Consider the following 15923-nt stretch of genomic DNA (forward strand, 5'->3'; position numbering starts at 1 on the left):
TTTGATGATTTAATTCCACCCACGCGTGATTCTCAAAAATCTTTCTTAAAAGTATTTTGTATCGGAATTAAGGCCATAAACAGCATTTCATTTATACGGGGTTATCTGCCAACACGAGCAGGGACAGTGGTGCCTTTCCAAATAGGTAAACTAGTTAACACAAAAAAACCACGTTATCATTTTCTAAGATCAGTGTAAATCTTCTAAGCTCAAATGTATAGGTTAAGGTTAATTATTAAGTATCAAAAGACAAAACCAGCATACATAAATATGTTACTCTTTTAATGGTTTTTTGCACGACACGTGTGATCTTTTCATTGTATTTCTTGTTGCAATTGAAGAGCATGTAGAGAGGTCATCAAGAAAATCAGCGCGATCATATTTACAGACAACTCAGCTATGCGTCATTAGTGTTGGTATTGATCTACCTTATTCATTGCCATTTATAGCCAGCTCAAACATTGTAAGAAAATTTATTCAAGCAGGTTTTCTAAGCCAAACGATTGGTTAAAAACAACATAGGTATAATATATTACTCGTGTTCTTTATACCCCTTGTATAAATCAAGTGTACCTCTAACAAGAAAAGTAGTAGATCTTTTCGTGAAAGAATAACGGTAATAAAATATGTGGAAAAAAGTTACCACTGTAGCTATATGCTGTATACTAGGAATAATTTGGAGATTTACAGGGCGACCCAAGGGATTGCCTCCAGGACCAACATGTTATCCCATTATTGGGAATGTCGGACTCTTCAAACCATCAGAAGCTGTAAAAGCCAACAGGAGACTCAGAAAGCAATATGGCGATATATACACCATAATGTTCTTTCACAAACCGATCATTACAGTCCATGGGTATGAAAATATTCGAGAGCTAATGGTTAAAAATGTAGACATGTTTTTAGACCGACCAATAACTATAATAAATGGAGTTTTCAACAAAGGGAAAGGTATGCAAAAATTAGCCACATTTATTCTCTCTCTCTCTTTATTGAAGTTAGTTTTTCTATTCATTGTAATCTGAAATTGTACAGCAATTGAAAAATTCTGTCTTATTAAAAATTAACGTCAACATATTTTTTTCTCACGAGTTAACAAACGACTTCCTGGATATTAGAAAAATAGAAACTGAAACCGAAAGTTTAGTTCAGAGACGGTAAATTGTGTCCATAGAATGCACGTCTTCCGCTTAAAATTTTACTTTTGATTTTTTTTTTTAAAATTAAGATCTACTTTAATTAATGTTTTTCATCCTTTTCTATCTTTTATCACTCAAATTTCACTATGCCCATTAATATGCTTAAATTCTATTTTCATTTATTTTAGAGAATCATAAACTGTGCTGAATATGAAAAACCTATCTATAAGTTCAAATCTTATTTGCATTTTTTTAGAAGTCACTCTTAAACTTAACCACAGGTCATACTACATTCAAAATGAAATTTTTCCAATCATTGCTGTTTAGAAGTGTCACATCAAACATGGGAGAAAAATGTTTAAATACTGTAAAGACTGATTTTGACGTACATACTATTGCTTCAGGTTTGATGTGGTCATCAGGTTCACTATGGGAAGAGCAAAGAAAGTTTGCTTTGGCAACACTAAGTAAGATGGGATTTGGAAAACGCTGTTTACAGGGTCAAATCATGGAAGAAGTAGATTGTCTTATGGACGAAGTAGAAAAATTTGAAAACCAACCATTTGATATTCATCACACTTTGAACACCGCCGTTTCTAATGTTATCTGTTCCCTGTTGTTTGGCAAGAGGTTTGACCACGAGGATGCCAAATTCAAGAATTTGATTAAACTGCTAGATAAAATGTTTGCTACTACCAATCCATCTTCGCCAGCATTCGTTTTTCCATTGCTTCGCTTTTTACCAGGGTCAGGTTTTCACAATATGGAGAAAATATTTGGAGATATAGATGAATTCACTGAAGAAATAATTAAAGAGCACAAGAAAAAATTTGAGGAAAACCAAATGAATAATTTTGTTGATGGCTTTTTAACTAAGCAAACCCACGATGGGAATTCAACCTTTACAGGTAATTCTATGATAACTAATCTAATATAGACGTTATGAAAGCGAAAGGAAGAAGTACGCTTCTTTCCATTCTCTTAAGAGTGATTTAAACACGAAAAAAAAATTCACTGATTTTTAAAAATCAAACGGGAAAAGGCGTTGATCGTTTCATAAAAATGTATTGTGTCAACGTTTACCTTTTTATTGTTGTTTATAATTTTTGGGGGAGTTTTCACATCTTAAATGCATTTCTACAGACAAACAACTCATAATCATTGTACGAGAATTCTTCGGCGCAGGAACCGAAACCACTTCTACTACTTTACGATGGGCGCTTTTATTCTTGATTCATCATCGAGAATGGCAGAAAGATCTCAGGGGAGATGTAGAAACTTTGATCGGCAAGAATCAACCCACAATGGAAAACAAAGAAAATTTGCCAAGGATTGAGGCCTTTATTTTGGAAGTCCAACGCCATGCAAACCTCGCACCGTTTGGTATTCCACATACTCCCAGAGAAGATTTTATTTATAATGGATACCTTCTTCCAAAAGGAACATGCATTAATTTTGCTTTAGATTCTGTTATGATGGATTCAGAAATATTTCCAGATCCTTTCGTATTTAAACCAGAACGATTTTTGGACGAAAACGGAAAATGCCAGGGGGAGCAAAAAGATAAGCTTATACCTTTTTCAATAGGTAATTATATAACTATCTGTTCAGTGACTGAAATGTTTTCTTTTTCAGACTGATAAGTATAGAAGATAAGATGTTGAAAGATTTCTGGTTGATTTATCTTCATAGGGAAAAGATCATGTTTAGGGGAATCCCTGGCCAAAATGGGCAATCGGTTTTTAGAACGCAGTTCGCAGTTCGCAGTTCGCAATTGAATAGTGAACTGCGTTCTATAGAACGCAGTTCGCAATTCAAAATTTAGTGCGATTGAATAGTGAACTGCGTTCTATAGAACGCAGTTCGCAATTCAAAATTTAGTGCGATTGAATAGTGAACTGCGTTCTATAGAACGCAGTTCGCAATTCAAAATTTAGAATTCATATTTGGGGCCCGCTTGCCTTATATCCAATTGAATAGTGAACTGCGTTCTACAGAACGCAGTTCGCAATTCAAAATTTAGAATTCATACTTGGGGCCCGCTTGCCTTATATGCAATTGAATAGTGAACTGCGTTCTATAGAACGCAGTTCGCAATTCAAAATTTAGAATTCATACTTGGGGCCCGCTTGCCTTATATGCAATTGAATAGTGAACTGCGTTCTATAGAACGCAGTTCGCAATTCAAAATTTAGAATTCATACTTGGGGCCCGCTTGCCTTATATGCAATTGAATAGTGAACTGCGTTCTATAGAACGCAGTTCGCAATTCAAAATTTAGAATTCATACTTGGGGCCCGCTTGCCTTATATGCAATTGAATAGTGAACTGCGTTCTATAGAACGCAGTTCGCAATTCAAAATTTAGAATTCATATTTGGGGCCCGCTTGCCTTATATCCAATTGAATAGTGAACTGCGTTCTATAGAACGCAGTTCGCAATTCAAAATTTAGAATTCATACTTGGGGCCCGCTTGCCTTATATGCAATTGAATAGTGAACTGCGTTCTATAGAACGCAGTTCGCAATTCAAAATTTAGAATTCATACTTGGGGCCCGCTTGCCTTATATCCAATTGAATAGTGAACTGCGTTCTATAGAACGCAGTTCGCAATTCAAAATTTAGAATTCATATTTGGGGCCCGCTTGCCTTATATGCAATTGAATAGTGAACTGCGTTCTATAGAACGCAGTTCGCAATTCAAAATTTAGAATTCATATTTGGGGCCCGCTTGCCTTATATGCAATTGAATAGTGAACTGCGTTCGATAGAACGCAGTTCGCAATTCAAAATTTAGAATTCATACTTGGGGCCCGCTTGCCTTATATGCAATTGAATAGTGAACTGCGTTCTATAGAACGCAGTTCGCAATTCAAAATTTAGAATTCATACTTGGGGCCCGCTTGCCTTATATCCAATTGAATAGTGAACTGCGTTCTATAGAACGCAGTTCGCAATTCAAAATTTAGAATTCATATTTGGGGCCCGATTGCCTTATATGCAATTGAATAGTGAACTGCGTTCTATAGAACGCAGTTCGCAATTCAAAATTTAGAATTCATATTTGTTCTATCTAGAACGCAGTTCGCAATTCAAATTGTTGAATAGTGAACTGCGTTCTATCTAGAACGCAGTTCGCAATTCAAAATTTAGAATTCATACTTGGGGCCCGCTTGCCTTATATGCAATTGAATAGTGAACTGCGTTCTATCTAGAACGCAGTTCGCAATTCAAAATTTAGAATTCATACTTGGGGCCCGCTTGCCTTATATGCAATTGAAGAGTGAACTGCGTTCTATCTAGAACGCAGTTCGCAATTCAAAATCTAGAATTCATATTTGGTGCCCGATTGCCTTATATGCAATTGAATAGTGAACTACGTTCTATCTAGAATGCAGTTCGCGATTCAAAATTTAGAATTTATATTTGGGGCCCGCTTGCCTTATATGCAATTGAATAGTGAACTGCGTTCTAGAACGCAGTTCGCAATTCATTTTTGGGGCCCGAAATTTTCAGGGGCATCTACTAGTGGTATTTCACTACCACTGTGAAAATTGGTGATGCAGTAATCTATAGTTTTTGAGATCTGTATGGTGTCCGGATAGGGCCATTTGCATTAGCGCGACATCGCGTTCAGATAAACGAGACATTGCGCTAACACATGTACACAACACACCGTCGCGCTAACGCAACTTTGCACAACACGCCGTCGCGCTAACACAACTTTGCACAACACGCCGTCGCGCTAACACAACTTTGCTTAACACGCCGTCGCGCTAACGCAACTTTGCAAGTTTCACAGTCTAGTAGGAAGTCGTGTCCGGAAATATTAGACTGCGCATGCTGAAATATGCATGCACACAAGCATGGATAAAAAATAAATAAAATGTACTTTGAAATATATATATTATTTTCATTTATTATCAGTGCATATGAATAAAAATATAGTTACTAGTGTGTCACTAGATAAGGATATGAATTTCGTGGATCATTGTTTAGTTGATCCACGAAATTAAATATTCATTGAAGTGCAATTTTAATTAACATTTTGTATTGATAGGTTCATTGGCCACTAATTTACGTATACTTGATATTGTGATTTTCACTTTATCCACGAAAATTGATGCCCTTGAATATCAATGAAACTACAGTATTCAATTGCATATAAGCCCGATTCTCAGAAACTATAGATAACTGCATCACCATATTTTCACAGTGGTAGTGAAATACCACTAGTAGATGCCCCTGAAAAATTCAGGTCCCGAATATGAATTCTAAATTTTGATTTGCGAATTGCTTTCTAGATAGAACGCAGTTCACTATTCAATTGCATATAAGCCCGATTCTTAAACATAGGTAATAACAGATTACAAAGCTCACCGAGACGAGGGATCACCTTTTTGAGGAATCACCTTTATGAGACCACCTTTATCATATTATTTGAAAATCATAGTTAATGATCTTGGATATACATGGATACTGTTTTGACAAAATATCGTATAACAATATCATATAATAAATGTTGTAAAATAATCATATGTTCATTTCATAGGGTATTATATGATACAATGTTTATCAATACGATAATATAAAATACTATATTGCATCCTATGATACCAGTACGATATATATCATATATTACAATAAAATACTGCAATAAATAATGATGAAATATGATATTGTAACATATGATATGACATTGTATCTTGTTATACATTATTGTATTTGATCACATAATACAATATCATAATATATTATGATATTGATATGATATGATACATTATAATAATATATGATACAAAATCATATCACATAATGCATCACAATATTATACTGTATAATATTATAGCATGATATTGCATTGTATGATATTGTATCATATTTAATACAATGTAGGATATTGTATCATATGATACAATAAAATTAGCTACAACATTGTATCATATTAATTGATACAATATCATGTGATATAGTACTATATTATATCATACAATATCATAGTTTACTTTATTGTATTATATGATACAATATCACATTATACAATATTATATAATACATTTTCATATATTGATATAATAATATATTATATAAACCAATCTCATTTTATACAATATCGTATCATATGATATGATATATATTATACAATATCATATCATATGATACTATATTATGTTGCAATATCATATGAAATAGCGTGTGATAAAATATAATATATGTGATATTATACAATATCATATTATACAATATTGTATCATAATAAACAATACTATACATAACAATATCACAATACAATATCATATCATAATGTACAAAAAAAATTGATACAATATCATATCGTATCATATAACTTTTTACAATATAATATATGATATAATATTGTTTCATATAAAACAATAGTGTATCATATCATACAATACTATATCATAGGAATCATATTATATCATTTAACAACGAACACATCTATCAAGCAGGTTTTAGATAGGATAATTTTTTTTTAGCAACTTTGATAATGGAGATCTGCATCTGAAGCTACCTCTGCAGTTCATTAATATTATAGTTAAATCAACTATGCAAGCTATTATCTATAAAATTTGTGACCTGTTCCAAAAAAACAAATCTCATCCAGCATCCGAAACATACGCCTCAGATTCAGCATTCAAGCCTGCCAGGTGCATCAGTATCATAAGACGTATCATCCATGCAAGTTTTATGAAGTTAAGACCAGTAATAACTAAGATATAATCATCAGAGGGCACCTGCTCCAAAAACTTTAACAAACTCTTAAAACTTTAACCTCCTTCAGCATCCGAAACCTATGGCTCAGATTCAGCATTCATGCCTGTCAGGTGCATCAGTATTATAAGACGCACCATCCATATAAGTTTGGTGAAGTTAAGACCAGTGATAACTAAGTTATAATCATCAAAGGGCACCTGCTCCAAAACTTTAACCAGCTCTAAAAACCTTAACCTCATCCAGCATCCGAAACTTATGGCTCAGATTCGGCATTCCTTCCTGTCAGAGGCATCAGTATCATACGACACACCATCTATGCAAGTTTGGTGAAGTTAGGACCAGTAATAACTAAGATATAATCATCAAAGGGCACCTGCTCCAAAAACTTTAACCAGCTCTTAAAACCTTAACCTCATCCAGCATCTGAAACCTATGGCTCAGATTCAGCATTCAAGCCTGCCAGGTATATCAGTATCATAAGACGCACCCTCTATGCAAATTTAGTGAAGTTAGGACCAGTAATAACTAAGATATAATCATCAAAGGGCACCTGCTCCAAAAACGTTAACCAGCTCTAAAAACCTTAACCTTATCCAGCATCTGAAACCTATGGCTCAGATTCAGCATTCAAGCCTGCCAGGTATATCAGTATCATAAGACGCACCATCTATGCAAATTTAGTGAAGTTAGGACCAGTAATAACTAAGATATAATCATCAAAGGGCACCTGCTCCAAAAACGTTAACCAGCTCTAAAAACCTTAACCTCATCCAGCATCTGAAACCTAAGGCTCAGATTCAGCATTAAAGCATGTCTGATGCATCAGTATCATAAGATGCACCATCCATGCAAGTTTGGTAAAGTTAGGACCAGTAGTAACCTAATGATTGCTATCAAAGGGCACCAGCACCAAAAACTCTAACTTGCTCCAAAAACCTTAACCTCCTCCAGCATCTGAAACTCATGGCCCTGATTCAGCATTCAGGTCTTTCAAGTCCATGAGTAGGTCAAGATGCATCATCCATGCAAGTTTGGTGAAGATAGGACAAGTAATAACTTAGATACAGGACCTGCAACAAAAACTTTAACCAGGTTCGGACGCCGACGCCGACGCCGAGGGTATAGCATAAGCTCCCTCCGACTTCGTTTCGGTGAGCTAAAAACTACCCAAATATGAATTCTAAATTTGAATTGCAAACTGCGTTCTAGATAGAACGCAGTTCACTATTCAATTGCATATAAGGCAAGCGGGCCTCAAATATGAATTCTAAATTTTGAATTGCGAACTGCGTTCTATAGAACGCAGTTCACTATTCAATTGCATATAAGGCAAGCGGGTCCCAAATATGAATTCTAAATTTTGAATTGCGAACTGCGTTCTATAGAATGCAGTTCACTATTCAATTGCATATAAGGCAAGCGGGCCCCAAGTATGAATTCTAAATTTTGAATTGTTCTAGATAGAACGCAGTTCACTATTCAATTGCATATAAGGCAAGCGGGCCTCAAATATGAATTCTAAATTTTGAATTGCGAACTGCGTTCTATAGAACGCAGTTCACTATTCAATTGCATATAAGGGAAGCGGGTCCCAAATAGGAATTCTAAAATTTGAATTGCGAACTGCGTTCTAAAGAACGCAGTTCACTATTCAATTGCATATAAGGCAAGCGGGCCCCAAATATGAATTCTAAATTTTGAATTGCGAACTGCGTTCTATAGAACGCAGTTCACTATTCAATTGCATATAAGGCAAGCGGGTCCCAAATAGGAATTCTAAATTTTGAATTGCGAACTGCGTTCTATAGAACGCAGTTCACTATTCCATTGCATATAAGGCAAGCGGGCCCCAAATATGAATTCTAAATTTTGAATTGCGAACTGCGTTCTATAGAATGCGGTTCACTATTCAATTGCATATAAGGCAAGCGGGCCCCAAGTATGAATTCTAAATTTTGAATTGTTCTAGATAGAACGCAGTTCACTATTCAATTGCATATAAGGCAAGCGGGCCCCAAATATGAATTCTAAATTTTGAATTGCGAACTGCGTTCTATAGAACGCAGTTCACTATTCAATTGCATATAAGGCAAGCGGGTCCCAAATAGGAATCTAAAATTTGAATCGCGAACTGCGTTCTAAAGAACGCAGTTCACTATTCAATTGCATATAAGGCAAGCGGGTCCCAAATAGGAATTCTAAAATTTGAATTGCGAACTGCGTTCTATAGAACGCAGTTCACTATTCAATTGCATATAAGGCAAGCGGGTCCCAAATAGGAATTCTAAAATTTGAATTGCGAACTGCGTTCTATAGAACGCAGTTCACTATTCAATTGCATATAAGGCAAGCGGGCCCCAAGTATGAATTCTAAATTTTGAATTGTTCTAGATAGAACGCAGTTCACTATTCAATTGCATATAAGGCAAGCGGGCCCCAAATATGAATTCTAAATTTTGAATTGCGAACTGCGTTCTATAGAACGCAGTTCACTATTCAATTGCATATAAGGCAAGCGGGTCCCAAATAGGAATTCTAAAATTTGAATCGCGAACTGCGTTCTAAAGAACGCAGTTCACTATTCAATTGCATATAAGGCAAACGGGTCCCAAATAGGAATTCTAAAATTTGAATTGCGAACTGCGTTCTATAGAACGCAGTTCACTATTCAATTGCATATAAGGCAAGCGGGCCCCAAGTATGAATTCTAAATTTTGAATTGCGAACTGCGTTCTATAGAACGCAGTTCACTATTCAATCGCACTAAATTTTGAATTGCGAACTGCGTTCTATAGAACGCAGTTCACTATTCAATTGCGAACTGCGAACTGCGAACTGCGTTCTAAAAACCGATTGCCGCCAAAATGGAACTCTTTCTTTTCCTGACCAGATTTTTACAGAGGTTTGAGATAAAACCAGAGAACCCAGAACGATTACCTACGCTTGAACCAATATTGGGATTAACCAATATGCCAAAAGATTTTAAAATTGATTTTGTTAAACGATAGTATTTTATAAAAAGTGAATCCTGTTATTTTATTTTTTTAAATTGTATTTGATTAATATTTTCTTATCGGTTTTTATTAAAATCACATATCTTTATTCTAGTAATTTTTTTATCAATTTAATTTTGTTTAAACATTTAATGCTTTCAAACAGGAAATTCACAGTTATTTGCCAGCGCTACATATATACGAATACTCTTTTTTACATTACAAAAAGGCCGATGAAAATATCTAGCAAGTTTATCTTCTATTTCTATTTATGTTAGTCATATTGTATGCGGGACGGCCTGTTTTGGTTTAGCTGATGTTTGTTCACGATCTCATAGACAAAGCTTTTGCACAAACTGATTTGAAAAAGGTTTGAATAGAAGGTAATTAATTTAACCTTCTAGACTCTTTAGTTTTTTTTTTAAAAATTGAGTGCTGACTTCGTTATGGTGTTTCGTGTCACCCTAAATGTGAAAGTCATTTGTAATCTTGGAAAAGAAATTTATCAATAAACTGTTTTCTCAATTATTTTTTTTTGAAAAGATTCTTTATATTCAGCCAATTAAGCATGTTATTAAATTTCATATTTTTTCTGAATACATTCCCCCCCCCCCCACTTAAGTCATTCTTACAACTGAAAGTAAAGTACGTTTGCTTATTAATGGTCATATAATGTCGGGATTTGGAAGAGAAAAATTGATGTTTTCGAAGGGTTCAAAGTTTTTTGATAAATTTCTGAAAAAAAAATATTAGCCAAACTCCAAAGTCATCTTAAGTTCAAACTGTTATTGTAAATATACATAATCCAAAGTAAAATATTTTTTGTTTTGGCAAAATTTGAACCGTTATGGATTGTCAGCGTGATTTTGTAACCTTTTATGGGATCTTTTAAAAATTTGATTCAATTTTCTCAAATCATTTTATGAGTTACAAACATTTAGATTTCTAACGAAAGATTATGAATGTTTTTTATTTTAAAACAGAACTTGACTCATTTTACAAAGATTGACAAACAAGTTATTTTACATAAATATCTTAATATTACTATATTACTATTACTAGTTTGCTCAGATATAAGCGCGGGGGTAGGGGTAATTAATGTAAGAGAGAGAGAGAAAGAGAGAGAGAGTACCCCAAAAAGACCCACATTTACAAACGGGCTATTGGCATGTTAATTAATTTGCAGAGATGGGGATGATAATTCAACAACTAATACTCAGAGTGTTGAACATTAACATTAGGGACGACAGCAAAATTTAAGCAAGACTTTTGACGCAGAAAAACTAATTAGCTGTAGTTCATTTAATGAATCGGAGGACATCTATGAACAATAATGTAGGGTTCTGCAGGGGTCAAAACAGTAAGGTAAATTCTTCTTCTTGTTTGACAAGGGCACGATAATATCTGAGACAGAACGGTATTCTTGTAATGTTTTTATGCGATGTATATTTTTTTTTATATCATCTTATCACCTTTACAAAGTAAATCTTTGTTCATCATAATTTAAAATCCACGACCCAGTATCCACTACCTTTTAAGTTGAATGGGTGTCAAAAGTTCAAAAATCTTCCTTTATTACCACATTTTATAGGTTGAAAAGTTTGGCAAAGTTTCGAACACTTGTATTCATATGGTTGGCATACGACCGCTCTGAAATGCCTTATTGACCTGCGTTGATACCTGCTGGGTCAGCATCTCTACGTCTATTAGTTTATTAAGTGATTACTAACCAGGTATCCAAGGAAATCATTTATCTCTTAAACAACCAACTCTTATTTTTTTTAACACCAAAATAATGCAAAATAGGCTTCCGGTTTTATTTCATACACTGTTGTTTTAAAATTCTCTGGCTATATTTATCTATTCACATTAATCCATTCGATATTGATTATATAAATAACTTTTGCCTGCTCATTTCCTTGAAAGGACAGCTTGAAAAAAAATGACCGAAAAAAAGCTAAAACTACTCTGAAAAGGCGTGTGAAGAAAATGAGGCTAACCTCCGTGTTATGTGCCATTAAAGACTAAAATTTGAAATTATTTACGTATTTTGTGTGTTTCTCTATTTATGTGCTTATTTATATGAGTTTTTCTTTCCTGGATTTTTTGCTTGATTCTTAGACATACTTTATACATTACAACCTACACGGGCAAGATTAAAGATACATATTTTCGGATAACCTTAGTTATTATACATGCATAGAAACTGTTCAGAAAAAATCTTTAAAGAATGCACCTTAAATTCTGTTTTATTCTATAAATTATGATCGGACCTATTATGTTTGCTTCCAGTTCGATATTGTGATGAAATTTCGGTGGTCTAGTCAGCAGAGGATGCTTACTCCTCAATGGCACCTGATCATGCCTTTAATTTTTTTATAGGTCCATGTTTGCTCTGCTCCTGATTTCTGTGTTTTTCCTTTGGACTTTTGATTTAGAACATTGTTCGTTATCACCACATTTCAGTGTGTTGGCATGTAGTCTAAAATTCTTTGTATGACCAAAATAACATGCAAAGAGATCTTTGATGTGGACGTCTTTGTATGCTTATTTGTTCCTTTAAATATTGGTTGACTTAAATGTTAATAGGTTGAATACTGTAAACTTCGCCCTTTATTGATTACCATAAACTTAAAGGGACATGGTCATGATTTTAGTCAAAAAAAAATTCCCGATTTTAATATTTACAATGCTTCAATAAAGCATTCTTAATAGGCAACCGAAATTTGAGTAATTCGTTGAACTATAAGCAAGTTAGAGCTTGAAATTCTTTGCTATGTAAAGAAAGCGTTTGTTTACAGTGAAAATTCAAATTTTAGACAAAAATGAATGTGTTAAGAATTAGAAACTCTTTGCTTATAATAAATAAAAAGATCAACAAATCATGATCAGGTTTAAAAATATTTTACTGGCATGTTGATCGTATGTAAATAAAAACAGGGCACGAGCCTTGTTTACATGACAAAGAATTGTCAGCCATGTATCTTGCTTTTAACTCCACGAATGACTCTCAAATTTCATTTGATAATTAGAAATGCATTTCTAAAGCATTTTCAATAATAAAAATAGAAAAAACAGAATTTGACCAAAATCGTGACCATGCCCCTTTAAGACCTTGCTTACCATTGAATCATTTGCATATAACATCTGACTCATGAGAAAAGGAAATCATATTGTTTGTATTAATCTAATTTAGACTTACTTATTGTATCATTCTATTATGTTGATAACTAAGGGTAATAATAAAGTATAGCAAGTTGATCAGTTTCCCACACTTTGTATAAAGGTAAGACATATACTTTGTTTACACACCTGTCTTCTGATTGTAAATGCTCGTTTAGAATTGTAATTCAAAGCCAAGTTGCAAACAAAACTTACAAAATTACTTCAATAGTAAATAAATATAGAAATGAACGAAATGCATAAATATTCATTCACCTGGCATTGTATCTTGTTTCTATACATAAGGGATTGCAAGCATTTATTACTTTGTTGTATTTTTATATATTCGGTAAATTGCATAGCATGTTCAATTGTTTATTTTACAACATTACTGTGGGATTTTTCGAGTTAGACTGCACAAATAAAAAGCAACTGGGCAAGAAATGTGAAAATATTCTTCAAAGTTTGCTGCAATTGATCGTTTAAAAATCCTTTGAAATAAGGTTTCATTTTTTTGAATACAGATAAACAGTCTTGAGTATTTTATATGAATCGTTTTGTAATTTTGTTGATAAAATAGACAAAATTGTTTTGGCTGTAAATTAGACACTCATAAGAGTAGTTAATTTACAGCTAACTTAATAAATATTAATATATCATAAAATATATCCGTATAGAATTGGTAATAAGCAACATTTCTTATACTTTTTTTTCCACTTGCAATAGGTACCCTTTAAATTACATTTACAAAATTACCATTCAAATTTTGTCATGATGGATTGAATAAACAACCTATATCACACAAAGATAATACCGTTTTCAAACATGCAATACCCCATTTATATAAATCAGTATAAATAGAAGAATGCATTTGGTAATGACATTGTCGACAACATTAAAGAACTCTGTATTCATATCCAATATTAGTATGACACACTTGAAATTTAAAAGTGAAAGAAAGAACATCAACCCAATTTACAATGCCCTTGATCAGAAGCATTTATCTTCCTTAAGCAAATTAAACCATACATTGAAATAATTTCGTGCACTCTAAAAGGAATTGGAGAAATTAAAGGTGGTTTAATTGTAACTTTATGTTATTAAAATCAGTGAAACTTATATAGGCAATATACATATGCTATTTAAAAAGATTTTAGTTTAATAAACTCAGTTGGTTTCGATAAAACCAATTAAGCTAGCAGTGATATGGTAATTGATAAAGGAAATCAATGATTACGAATTCACCATGCAAAATCCATCTTCGCTAGCCAAGGGTTTTCGGTCCACTTTGCTCCCCATAAACCCTTGGCGGATTTCATTGCGAAAACTCGGTGACGAGCTCCGTTTTATGATTGGCTGCAGCTGCGAGTAGCTGATCCAATCGCAGTGCTTGTAAATATAAACTTTAAAAGAAAACACATGTGTGATCTTTGGTAAATCATCCGGTGCTTTTAACAAATTGAGACACAAGTTCTCGAGTACAGTGCCTCGCCAACAATGGTCTAACCAGATTGCTTTAAAAATAGTTTTACAAACTTTTCAAGGCTCGCGTGATAGCATGGGAAGTAAACATGGCGAATGTAGAAGCTGCCCATCCCGTTAGTATATACGTTCCTGCTTATGGTTATTGCTTTTAAAGGTTTAATGAGATTTATTTTATTTAATTTCTTTGGTTCACAATACTTACGACAACGATACCTGGTTTTATGACATGAAAGCTTTGATATAAATCGCGACTTTTTCACTCCTGGTACAGGTCCTTACAAAACACTATGAATAAAACATTCCATGCTTTCCCTAGTTTATAACTTAATTCGTATTTAATAGCATCGTTAATAATGTTCCGATATTCGGTAGTCAACATGTTTTCAAGTTGTATTAATGCCGTAGTGTGTATATAACCCGTTGTTTAATGCGATTAAAATGTAAATATGCAAGGGGCGCAACTCAAGTTGCTCGCTAGATAGCGCCACCACATCACCGAGTTTTCGCAATGAAATCCGCCAAGGGTTTATGGGGAGCAAAGTGGACCGAAAACCCTTGGCTAGCGAAGATGTGCAAAATCATTAGACAAAAATAAGCCTACCCGAGTTACCTACTTTTATATTTACAGTTTTAGATGAACGTGGATATATATCCACGTTCATCTAAAACTGTAAACACACCTTACAAAAAATCATAATAACATTATCCCGACAATTTTTTAAGGGTAAGTTCTTCCTATTTTTCATCAAATTATGAAATTTAACGCCCTTGATCTAAAATCTTTTATCCAGCGGTTGATAATTTCATTTCCACATTAAAAATTTGAAATATTTCTTCTCCTTCTCAAAACGTTCGATTGAAAAACCCGAAAGAATACTTCTCTATTTTTTGATTAAAAAAACCTTAAAACCTTTTTTATATTTTTTTTTTTTTGGGGGGGGGGGGTTGCTGGGTGTTGAATTGAATAACGGTTTTTTAAAAAATGTTTTGAAATTAAAGTGCGGTATTCATGAATTACTTTAACAATGAGGATCAACCAACACAGCATTTTTGGTTCAGGTATATATCTACAAATAAATATAAGAAAGAGAACCCTATTCAAAATAGGAAAAATGATGGAGATGATAAAACAAAGATGAACATTTACCGATATTATGATACCGTTAGTTAGAGCTGTTTTATTGTATGTTCTTTATTTGTATTTAATATATATATGAAAGGAAATACTAAATATATCAGAATGATAGCTAAGGAACGTCAAAGAATTAGAATATGCATGTCAAATAAAAAAGGTAAAGGAGAGAATGTAGATGATTTTTATATTAATTATATCTATTTATTTTAAAACTTTAATTTAAGTATGCCGAATTTTAAACTGCGTAATATTATAACACATGACCTAGTTTCT

At 33.5% G+C, this 15923-nt stretch overlaps 1 protein-coding gene across 1 annotated transcript; it reads left to right on the plus strand.

The window, feature by feature from the left end:
- Nucleotides 1-184: 184 nt before the first annotated feature.
- On the plus strand, nucleotides 185-9977 carry LOC128179353 (cytochrome P450 2C3-like). The gene is made up of 5 exons (XM_052846761.1): nucleotides 185-951; nucleotides 1544-2047; nucleotides 2283-2726; nucleotides 2832-2860; nucleotides 9734-9977. Exons 1-5 carry the CDS (start codon nucleotides 627-629, stop codon nucleotides 9881-9883), a joined length of 1452 nt encoding a protein of 483 aa, XP_052702721.1. The 5' UTR covers nucleotides 185-626; the 3' UTR covers nucleotides 9884-9977.
- Nucleotides 9978-15923: the final 5946 nt, after the last annotated feature.

The sequence above is a fragment of the Crassostrea angulata genome, chromosome 4, assembly GCF_025612915.1.
Source record: "Crassostrea angulata isolate pt1a10 chromosome 4, ASM2561291v2, whole genome shotgun sequence".
NCBI lineage: Eukaryota > Metazoa > Mollusca > Bivalvia > Ostreida > Ostreidae > Magallana > Magallana angulata.